This window comes from Babylonia areolata, chromosome 9, assembly GCF_041734735.1.
Source record: "Babylonia areolata isolate BAREFJ2019XMU chromosome 9, ASM4173473v1, whole genome shotgun sequence".
NCBI classification, from domain to species: domain Eukaryota; kingdom Metazoa; phylum Mollusca; class Gastropoda; order Neogastropoda; family Buccinidae; genus Babylonia; species Babylonia areolata.
In genome coordinates, this window is record NC_134884.1 from 39,363,217 (window position 1) to 39,375,830 (window position 12,614).

General features: G+C 40.0%; 1 protein-coding gene across 1 annotated transcript in view; it reads right to left on the reverse strand.

Annotated features, from left to right (window-relative positions):
- LOC143285634 (cystine/glutamate transporter-like) overlaps positions 1 to 372 on the reverse strand; it is a 14,867-nt gene extending 14,495 nt beyond the window's left edge. The window contains exon 1 of the mRNA XM_076593031.1: positions 313 to 372. Within this exon, the coding sequence (XP_076449146.1) occupies positions 313 to 372 (60 nt within the window). The remainder of the gene's footprint in view (positions 1 to 312) is intronic.
- Positions 373 to 12,614: the final 12,242 nt, after the last annotated feature.

Here is a 12,614-nt window from a genome sequence, read left to right on the forward strand (position 1 = left end):
ACACACACACACACACAGACAGAGAGAGAGAGAGAGAGAGAGAGAGAGAGAGAGAGAGCACGCACAAGTATATACGCACGCACACATAGGCCCTATGCATGCCAATTGATACTAAAATCTATGTAATCTACTATAATTAAAAAAAAAAAAAAAGAATTAAAAAAACAAAAAAAAATCTCACATCCCACCCGGAAACGTCACTCACGTACACAAAGTGAGTCATATTTTCCAGCCACTGTTTCTGTTTTTGCTGTTGTGTTCTTAAAGTCTTCATCAGTTTCTGACCTGTAGCTTTTATAAAAGTACACAGACTGACGGAGCAAAACTTGCAACACGGATCCAGGACGTGGACTTTGACATCCGGAAATGCATGGTGACAAAAAAAAAGTAGGAGTGGGGCGTGGGGGTACGGGGGGTCGGGAGGGGGGGGGGTCGAGTACCGATTGTCATTCTTTTACTAATTCTGTATATACTATCATCATCGTTTAATATAAAAGCTTATACAAGGAAGAGAAAGCAAAACAGAGAGATGGGGTGGAATAAAATAGAGAGAGAGAGAGAGGGGAAGGGAGGGAGAGACTGACAGAGTGTGTGGAAGAAAAAGAGAGAGGGAGAGAGAGACTGACAGAGTGTGTGGAAGAAAAAGAGAGAGGGAGAGAGAGAGTGGGCCAAGGAAGGAGAGATCGAGAGATCAAGTGTGTGTGTGTGTGTGTGTGTGTGTGTGTGTGTGAGAGAGAGAGAGAGAGAGAGAGAGAGAGAGAGAGAGAGAGAGAGAGAGAGAGAGAGAGAGAGAGAGAACGAACGAACGAAATTTTATTTTACGAGGGTAAAGGAGTAAGCACAAAGTACTTTTTTACATCCAGCCCTCTGGGCATAAATAATAATTGGAAAAAAAGCAACAAAGCAACAACAACAACAACAACAACAACAAAAAGCGAGTCAATTCACAACACCAACGTCAAAATTGCATAAGCATGTGCAAACATAAACATAGAACTTATATACAATACAATATCTCGATAGATGAATAACAACGAGGACAATAGGGTAGGGGCGTGGTGGAGAGCGGAAGGAAGAATGGACAAAGGGAAGAGTAAAGAAGGCACGGGAGGCTGACAACAGACAGATATAGTGACAGTGACAGTGGAGAGACATAGAGACTGACAGGGGAGGAGAGAGGCGTATATATATTGACAATCTATACATGATTTTTTGTTTATAATGGATATGTGTCACATAATCACATGTTTTTCAATAAATGTGCACGATATATGTTTTTAAAGTTAGGGATGCTTTTTACAGTGTTTACATTGAGGCAGGATAATAATTCATTCCATAAACAGCTCCCTGAATAAAACAGACTAGATTTAAAAAGATCGATCCTTGGAAGTGGTACCATAACTTTATGAAGATAAATGAGTGTTGGTTACAAATTTATTCTTCAGTGAGGGGGGTGCAAATCCAGACATGATTTTGAACATAAATAGACCTTTGTTAAATAGAAGTTTTGTTTTCAGTGGGAGGATATCGAGAGCTTTATAATCAGATACAGTCAATGATGAAGATTTTAAAAGAATCAATTTTACAGCTCTTCTATGCAGACTCAATAGAGGTTTTATAATACTGTCACTCGCCGAATCCCACACTGTCGAAGCATAGTTAATGTGTGATTCTATATAAGCACTGACAAATAGTTTTCGGCAGTGAAGTTCCAAAAAGTGTTTAATTCTAGACAGTTGATAGATATTTTTTGATACCTGTTTGCATAACAGAGAAATATGATGTGACCATGACAAATTATTATCGATAGTGATGCCAAAGATTTTATGGTGGTCAACTTCTTCAATCTTGTCACCTTTGATGAAAATAGGCGAACAGTTTATGGGCATATTTTGACGTTTTTGTCTTGTTGTGATTATTAGCAATTTTGTTTTTTTAGGATGGAGACACATGTGGTTTAGTTCGGACCATTCAATCAATTCGTCAATACTTTCCTGAAGAGAAAGAGATACGATACATAGGTTAGTATGACTAGTATGAATAGTGGAGTCATCAGCAAACATTTCACATGGCGTCTTGATAGATAAGGGTAGGTAATTAATATATGCAGAAAATAAGATAGATCCCAAAACAGAACCTTGAGGTACACCATAGTTAATTGGTAATAACACTGATTTTGAACCATTTGTGGACACAAGTTGTTTTCTTTCAGAGAGAAAAGATGAGATAAGTTCTAATGTATTCAAAGACAAACCATAAATCTTTAGTTTTTTTAGGAGGAGAGAATGATCAATCACATCAAAAGCCTTCATAAAGTCGACAACAAGAGCTCCAGTAATTTCGTTATTATTAATGTTAGTAAGCCATTGATCTACAAAATTTATTAGTGCAGAATGACATGAGTAATTAGCTTTAAATCCAGACTGATTTGGATGGAACAAGTCAAAATTATTAAAATGCTTAAGAATATGTTTATTTATATGATGTTCCAGGGGTTTTGATAATATTGGCAAAATAGAAATTGGTCTGTAGTTTGATGGTTCAGAGCGATCACCATTCTTATATATAGGAATAACTTTAGCAGTTTTGAGCGTTTTGGGAATCTTATTTTTTGTAATACTTGAATTATATATGTATGTGAGGGATTCTGCTATTATAGGAGCTGAGAGTTTTAATATTTTTCCGTCTATGCCATCAAGACCTCTTGTACTAGTTTGTTTTAAATGAATCAGAGCATTATAAACTTCATGTACACATATCAAAGGAATATCTAATGTGGATGAAATATTTTTTGATTGACAGAATTTTAACAGAGCATCTAAAGAGTTAAGGTTTGATTTGTCTGATTTTATAATTGAAGTCGCTATGTTACAGAAATGTGAGTTAAATCTATCTGTGGATATGTCTGTGAGTGATGTAATTTGTGTGGCTCTATTCTTATTTTTCAACTGATTTATGGCTTTCCACAAAGACTTACTATCAGACTTAGAAGTGATCAACTTTTGAAAATATTTTTTACTGCATTTCTTTGCTTTTGAAAATCTTCTCGGGTTCCAGTTGATAAAAGAAAATCTCTGAAATCGATGGCGTCTTCTATGTCTCCCGTTATCCAAGGCTTTTTCAGACTGGTTTTTACACGTTTAGTTTTGAATGGGGCGTGTTTGTTGTAAATGTTGAGGAAATTATGATACCATATTTCAAACGCTTCATCTGGATCAGTAAACTGATAAACGAGAGACATAGGAGAGTTCATCAGGTCCATCAAGAATGAATCAGGGTCAAATTTTGAATAACTTCTGTATGTGATAACTTTATGAAAGTTTTTTGGTATCTTGATATCTTTCAACACTTAAAATTAAAAAAAAAAATAATAGATAAGCTTACATAAATAAATAAATAATAATTATAATATAGAAAAAGGTAGTAGTAGTAGTAGAGAGAGAGAGAGAGAATACACACTAAATAAATTGCGGATCTTACTGTATCCTTGTTTTGTGAATGACATTGCCTCTGAATCCGGATGTGTTATGTCACACACGGATACCAATAACCATATGACGTGTGTGTGCGTGCGTGCGTGCGTGCGTGTGTGTGTGTGTGTGTGTGTGTGTGTGTGTGTGTGTGTGTGTACGTGCGTGTGTGCGTGCGTGTGTGTGTCTCTTTCTCTATATGTGTGTGTGTGTGTGTGTGTGTGTGTGTGCTTTTATACAAACATCCCGGATATGCGCGTCTTTTGTCTTTCCTATACTCTGAGCCTCTTCCGCAAAAACAGTTTCAGTTTCAGTTTCAGTAGCTGAAGGAGGCGTCACTGCGTTCGGACAAACCATATACGCTACACCACATCTGCCAAGCAGATGCCTGACCAGCAGCGTAACCCAACGCGCTTAGTCAGGCCTTGAAAAAAAAGAAAGAAAAAAAAGGGGGAATAAATAATAGATAAGCTTACATAAATAAATAAATAAATAATAATTATAATATAGAAAACGGTAGTAGTAATAATAATAATGATTTAAAAATATAAAAAATAAAATAAAAAATAAAAAAATAAAAAAAATAAAAAATAAGACAGCAATGATGATAAATAAGCAAATAAATGTAAAACATAAAGACACACATTCACACATACATCCACACATGCATAACAGATATGCACCAAACATGCAGTTTCACAGATATGAAAGCACAGTCAAATACATATAAACGTACATGAGCTCCAACACACACACACACACACACACCACACACATTACCCTGCACCTCCTCTACCCCCCTCCTCCACACACTCATTTCTAGTCTATGTATCACAGCTTCCACGGCACACACACACACACTCACAGAGATGAACACTTACTTGTACAAGCACACACACATACGCCCATATCTCCCACCCCCAACCCCATACACATATATACAAAGATATATATATATATATATATATATATATACGTTCCAATATCCTGTTGCTCCCACAGTGTAGGCATGCATACACTCACATACCTCATCCTCTACCCCACCTCCCCTCACACACACCCACACCCACACGCACGTGCACAGAACTCTCCTGACACTTGTGTACACTTACACTCTCTCGCATGCACAAACGCACTCAAAAGCACACACACACACACACACGCACAGACTGCGAGGCTGCCACTGATTTGCCGCAAGAGGGATGGGAAAAGATCTCCGATGCCAAGAACGTGGCGTCTAGTGTGTTGCTCAGTCTATTGTATTTGGAAAGGCCCACAGAGACTCTGTTCCGTTTTGAAGAAATTTGCGCAATGTTGGTTTGGAAATGATGCCGATATTTGTTCGATTTGCAAAGCATCGTGCTCTACCTTTAAACGCAAAAACAACGACAACAAAATAAAACCCAACAAAAACCGTTCAAAGGTAATTTCTAGTTTTCGGGATGCATGTACATTCATTTATCATTTCATTTAACGGCAGTCGGGAAAGCAGTGTAGTAAGGAAGCGAAGTAAAGTGCAAATGAAAAAATATATGATTGAAATTAAAATAATTTATTTAGAACATCACGCACCGCACTAATGCACCTATGAGAGTGATAATGATGATAATAATGATAACAACATCGACTAAACATAGATGATGATGATGATAATAATAATAATAATAATAATATAAGTACGAATAAGAACAACAACAAATATCTATAATGATAATTCGAAAGAAATAACAATAATACTAATACTAACGACAACAGCAACAATACTACTACTACTAATTTATATATATATATATATATATATATATATATACACTCCCATTTGAACTGTCATTCTTCTAAAGAGAGAAAAAAAACGCTGAAACAAAACTTTTTTTTTCTCCATCCAAACCAAACCTTGTCCAAAAGATGCTCTCACCGACTCAACTCTGCTGCCGGATGCCGACCTGTGGTGGTCTGAACACACAACAATGTGACGAACTGATGGAGTACTTCAGTGGTTTTAATCAAGACATGCACTTGGAGGGGGAGGGGGGAGGGGCGTGGGGGGGGGGGGGTGAAAAGAAAAACAGCCAATGAAATCGCTTCACGCATCCGCCTCGCAGTAGACAAGCAGACGACAAGTTGCAGACTTCACCAACAAATGTGAGGCTCGCGTTGTGACAGTAGTGAGATGAAAGTTGCCTGTGGTGGTGGGTGGGAAGGGTCAGTGAAGAAAAAAAGAATGAATAAGAAATATTGGAATGACTTATTGTTATTATTATTAAAAGCTGACTTTTTTTCTTTCTTTTTTTATCACAGACAACAAAAGTGCAAGACTTTGACCTCCCAGTCCCTAACATCTGTAGCTGTCCACAGTATGAGCGATTACTACTTTCGCATCTGGTGTGTGTTCTGTATATTGTTCGGCCACACTATTCGGAATGTGTTCATTTCTGTAGTTGTCTGGGTTTGAGTGGCATTGTCTCTGACTTTCTGTTCATCAAGGCCAAAGGTCATTAATTGTCATCACCAGCGTTCTTCCAACCTGAGGGGTCCTGGATTCAGTCTTGGTAGTGGTTAGCTTGGTGGATTAAGGGGTGGAGATCTTACAGATCTCCCAGGTCAACATGTGTGCAGATCTGCCCGTACCTCTATCCCCTTCCAGCAACTACACATGCCAAGGATGAAAATACACGCACATTAAAGATCCCATAATCCATATTAGTGTCTGGTGGGTGATGAAAATATAGATGTACCCAGAATGCATATCCCTGAAAACAAGAGTATGGCTGCCTTTATGGCTGGGTTAAAAAAAAAGAAGTTGTTTATGTGAAAGTCTACCCATACATGTGAGTGAGTATTGGAGCTAGAAACCATGAATACAGAAAGAAAGAGTCACCAATATCTCTGGATCAGCAGGAGACACAACAACAATAACAAAATAAACAGACAAATGAACACACATAAAGAGTAAGGTGGTATATGGAATTTGTGCCCTGGCTTGTTTGCTTTATATCTGGTTGCAATGTTGTTTTCCAGAAAGCATTTTGTTAAAACAATGTGTATCATCTCAAACACATGATGAGGAGGGTTTGCTCATATCTGGAGGCAGTCTTTTTCCAGAAAGCATTTTGGTATAGCAGTGTGCATCATCTCAAGGACAGTGATGATGAGGGTTTCGTTTATGCTCATCTTCCTCATTCGTAAGCTGAACCGAGTGGTTTGTGCATGTGTGTTGTTTAGTCATAGACTGAATGTGTGATCGTATGATGTGTTTCATGACGCATGAGTGTTTTCTACTTCAGTGAAGTGTTCATTATTAAAACTTGATGTCTCAGTCACCATGGGACCTGATCAGCTGGTTGGCTTGATGTGGAGGTCATGCATCTGCTGGTTTTTTTTTTGTGTGTGTTTTTTTTTTTACAGCAGATGTGTAGTGTATATGCATCAGTCTGCTCGCTCTGACTCCTTGAAACTGAATCTGCATGGGTGGTCACTATGTGTTAGTCAACATTGTATTGATGCTTTTTTTTGTGTGTGTTAACAATTTGATATAAAGTGACACACGTGTGCCAAAATCAGATATGTTGTAAGCTTCATGTTCCTTGTCCCTTCTCTTTGTCTTATCGTTTTCTCTGTTTGTCAGTGTCTGTTTTGCCTCCGCTTTCCAACCACGCTATATTTCCTCTTAAACTAGCCATCTCTCTTTCTCTCCCCCACTTTCTCTCTCTCCAGTCTAATATTCTAATGATCTCATCATGTTCTGTTGAAAGTCGTCTCTTTTCTGTCTTACAGCATTTATGTAGACATACTTTGTTTCTTTCTGATGTATGCTTCCATGGTGTATATCCTCAGGTGGCATTACACACACACACACACACACACACACACACACACACACACACACACACACACACACACACACACACACACACACACACACACACACAGAAAATAAAGAAAGAAAACAAGGAATAAACACGAAATGTCATCTGCCAGAATACATGTGCAGCTGATCGCACAGTTCTCATGCAGGGGAACAAACCCAAACAAATGGATGCGTTGATGGAGCAGTCGATTATTTCCCTTGGCCTTTGGCGAGGGTTTGGACATACTGCATGAGCACTTTAGTGTACACTGTATTACTAGACATAATAGAAATTAAAGAAAGGAGACTGCTTTTATTTATAAACGTAGTTTGACGGCAGTTTTTCTGCCTTTTTTTTTTAGTGTATAGTGTATTATCAAATATAGTATATATATATATATATATATATATATATATATATAGAGAGAGAGAGAGAGAGAGAGAGAGAGAGAGAGAGAGAGAGTAAGGAATGGAAATGATACTGCCCTCACTCATAAGACATGGCTGGACAGCATTAAATGAGAAGGGGAAGGAGAGTGGGGAAATGGAGAGTGCAGTTGGTAGAGTTGGGTGGAATAATCTACAGTACAGTACAATACATTACAATACTTTTTTCATTCATCCAACTGAAAAATAATTATGCATCACTCACACTGCACAATATCTCAGTCCACAGAGCCAAGTCCAACGCACACACAACATGACAAAGGTTGGACCAAAGATCAAAAAGGAAAATGTGTCAAGCCAAATACACACAAGCAACTAATAAAACACAGCAGCCTGATTTACCCCCCCCGCTGCCCTCCCCCCCTCCCCCTACCACACCCCCACCCGGCATAAGATACTATTTCAGAATAAGAAATGCTAGGAAAGTAATCTTGTGACAGAAGATCCTACAAAGACATTGTGATATACTTCATACGGTGGACTATTTACCACTGATGCCAGTATTTTGCATGCATTCTGACTGTTGCATTTCGATTTAAGAAAACCTTGAGCGTGTTTTTATTCGTAGTTGTTGTTGCTGTTATTTGATTGGCTGTCCTTTTTGTCTCTCCCTCCCCCCCCCCCCCTCATTATCCTATAACTCCTGCATTATAAGACAGCAAATGGTAAAGTTAAACACTTATTATGCCCTGAAAATCTTTTCTTTTCTTTTGATTGAGCGATTAATTTTTCTTAATTAATCTGGTTCACAGACCTCATGATTCCTGATGCAGATGTTTTCAAGAGCAAGTCTTTCTTCCTTAACTTATTCGCTTATTAAGATTGTATGGTGATTGTTCAGCATAATTATGGATGTAATGTATATGTGTGTGCATGTTTGTGTGTGTGTGTGTGTGTGTGTGTGTGTGTGTGTGTGTGTGTGTGTGTGTGTGTGTGTGTGTGTGTGTGTGTGTATTTAGGAGTTAATTAATTTCTTCATTTGCTGCATTTTATTTCAATTTAGTTGTTGTGACAATGTACTGGATGTTTTGAAATAAATGTTCTTGCCAATCTAAAGATGGCATTTGTTTTTTTATGTTATGTTGACATATGGATTGTGAAAATGTGTGTGTGTGTCTAAGTGAACTTGCACAGTCTTCTACTCTCTCTCACTCACGCACTGTGTGTGTTTGTATGCGTGGTGTCTTTCTGAGTGAGCTTGTGAATAGTCCTCTTTCTCTCTCTCTCTTTCTGTGTGTGTGTGTGTGTGTGTGTGTGTGTGTGTGTGTGTATGCATGCATGTGCATACATGTGTGTGTGTGTTTACTTGTCTATCTGTATGAGCTCGCACGTTGTCTTCTCACCTGTGTGTCCTCATCTTATTTGCACCACCTTATCTCGGGTGTGTGGCTCGATGGGGTCTAGAGGTAACACGTCCGCATAGGAAGCGAGAGAATCTGAGCGCTCTGGTTCAAATCATGGCTCAGCCGCCGATATTTTCTCCCCCTCCACTAGACCTTGAGTGGTGGTATGGACGCTAGTCATTCGGATAAGACGATAAACTGAGATCCCGTGTGCAGCATGCACTTAGCGCACGTAAAAGAACCCACGGCAATAGAAGGGTTGTTCCTGGCAAAATTCTGTAGAAAAATTCACTTAGATAGGAAAAACATATAAAACCGCAGGCAGGAAAAAATACCAAAAAATGGGTGGCGCTGTAGTGTAGCGACGCCCTTTCCGCGGGGAGAGCAGCCCGAATTTCACACAGAGAAATCTGTTGTGATAAAAAAGAGAAATACAAATGTTGGGGAGGGGGTGCCTTTGTCGGCACACACACGCACACACGTGCAAGCGCATATGCACACACACACACACACACACACACACACACACACACACACACACACACACACACACACACACACACACACACACACACAAACTGAGCACAACGGATTGACACTGAGGAGTTGCGACACAAAGTTTTACAGCGGCGCAGGTAACGTAAATGGGCGCGCGTGCACACACAGACACACACATTGAAAGCTTGGGGAACATAAACCAAGGGGAATAAAGAGATGACTCCTCTCTATCTATCTATCTATCTATCTATCTTTCTGGCCAGAAAGAGACAAACAGATAGAGACAGACAGACAGTGAGAAAGAGAATGAGAAAAAGATACAGAGAGAGAGGGAGAGAGAAAATCAGACAGAGAGAATCGGAGAGAGAATGCGAATGCGAATACTTAATTCATTATAGGCCATAGCCTCTCATGAAGGGGTGTACATAAACACACAAGAACATCACAGCCATTCCAAAATGTTATACATACATATCAACAGTCACGTAAAACAAAATTGATCAAATCATTTCAACACAATACAATATCTCTAAATCTAAATGCATTGTACAAGAAATTTGACAATTCCGAACATCACTCTCTCTTATGGACGATACAAACAAACTAAAATTTAAAGGCGCATGGATTCTGATAATAAAAATAATAATCATGATATTCATATAGCGCTGAATCTTGTGCAGAGACAAATCAAAGTGCTTTCGCACCAGTCATTCACACGCATGCATAACTCTAAAACTGGAGAAACTGAAGACAAGGAAGAGGCAGGGCAAGAAGGCCATCTCGGGAAGAGGTTGACCTGACGATGCGAAAGAGGAAGTTCATTCCAACTGCAAGGTCCAGAGACAGAGAAAGAACGGCGGCCAACAGTAGAGTGTTTGAATCTGGGTATGCGTAAACAGAGTGGATCCGAAGCCGATCGTAGAGAGCCAGATGGAGTGTTGATGTGACGGCAGCCACAGAGATAGGAAGGGTACTATTTTGGTACTATTTTGAAGGAATGAACTTTTGTCTGATACCACGAAGAGCTGAACAACACAAAACAAAATGCTATTCATCTTCCTTGGATTCTTTACACAGTGGACGAATCAAAGTACCCTCACTGAATTCTCTGTCTCTAATGTAAACACAGATTGACATAAGTTTACATTTGGGCCAACTGTCACATCTCATGACAAATCAGTTATGAGTGCTTAACCCCCTCCTTGTTCACCCACCCGATCCAGCCAGAGAGCAGTGTGGGTTGCGCTGATTGCACGTAATTCTCAGTCTGTCTCAGTTCAGGCTGTCACTGAATTGAGATCAGCCTCTTCCTTGATTGCAAGTGACAAGATTCTGGGCTTTTCGCCCGCGACTGTCATAGAGGCAGCCGTGCCAGTCTTCGGGGTGCTTCAGGGCTGTTTGCCCGTCTTGACGCTCGTCAGTGAGGATCAGTTTCCTCCGAGTGGTCGTGTGCTCTTCGTTCTCTGTGTTCTGTGTTCTTCCAGCCTTGTGGTAGTAGTACCTCTTCTGGAAGGTAAGAGGAGACTGTAGAGACAGTTCTGACCGTGTGTTTCGTCTGTTCGTCTTGTGTTCATGTCCGTGAGAGAGAGAGAGGGGGGGAGTGAATATTTAAGTAATTACAATATTTTGCTGTTTCATGTGCATTTGTAGGATGTGTATGCATTTTAGACATAAATTTTATAAGAATGTGATAACATAATTGTTACGTGTATTGAAAGGGTTCAACCGTAAAATCTAGATTTAAGTTTTTCTTGTGAACCCCTTCAGTTATTAGTTCTATTAATGCGTGTGTGTGTGTGTGTGTGTGTGTGTGTGTGTGTGTGTGTGTGTAGCTGTATTATATATGATACATAAGCTATCTCACCTACCCTCTTTATCCTTTTCCGTCACGTCTGTTTCCTGGGTGTGGCTTCATTGCCAATCTTTGAAACTTTAATTCAGAGTAATACATTTTCTATATATCAACCTTTTTCTGTATTAAGTTAATTAGCCAAAATTGCAATGTTCTAGTCCTGGTTTTGGAAGGGGTAATTGTCCGCAACTGTTGCAAGATTTGTTGTTTTTATAAATTCCTGGCTGTGTATCCTTATTTTGTTTGGGGGGGCTGGGGGGGGGGGGGGGGGGGGTCAGGAGTGAATCCTGCCAATGGGTAATAGATTATATCCAGTGTTTGCAGCATTCCCACTTTCCGTGTCCATCCACCGACTTCCCTACCCTTCCACTGACCCTCCACTGTCTCCCCTGGAACCCCACTGCCTGCCTTTGACTTCCATAGTCCAGGCCTCCGTTGGCTGCTGCCGCCTGCCGCTGCCTTCCGTCGCCAGCGTTCTCTGGCCTGGTGCTCAGCTGTCTGGGTGTTCGTCTCTTCGTCGTCACTGTTCTTCGTGTTCGACGTCACTGTTCTTCGTCGTCGTCACTCACTGTTCGTCTTCGTCGTCACTGTTCTTCGTCGTCGTCACTTCCTGTTCGTCTTCGTCGTCACTGTTCTTCGTCGTCACTTTCTGTTCGTCGTCGTCACTACTTCATCATCGTCACTACTTCATCAACGTTGTGCTTGTGTTTCCATGTATTAAATCTCTGTTTTTTGTGTGGTTTTGTGTGTGTGTGTGTGTGTGTGTGTGTGTGTGTGTGTGTGTGTGTGTGTGTGTGTTATTTATCCATTCTGTCATCATTTAAGTGTATCATTTCTTGCTAAGATTGTAGTTTTATTAGTCACGTTCTGTGTGTGATTAAATAAATGTATGTGAACCCTGAAGTTGTTTTAGTCTGTGTTTGCGTTGTCTGGGTGTTATTAGTGCGAAGCAGATGTTCGCTGTGTTATGCTCATCACGAGCTGCCCCCTCTTTCGTTTGATAGGTTGTTTAGATAAGGCCGGCTCCTGGTCTTGTCGGCAGTGTGTGCCGGTGATAGGAAAAATGGTAAAAGAGTTGGGTTTGCGCCGGGGCAGTTCGCAAAGCTCTCTGCTTTAACTTATTATAAGGGTTTCAAGTTTGGCTGCAAAAGCAGCCG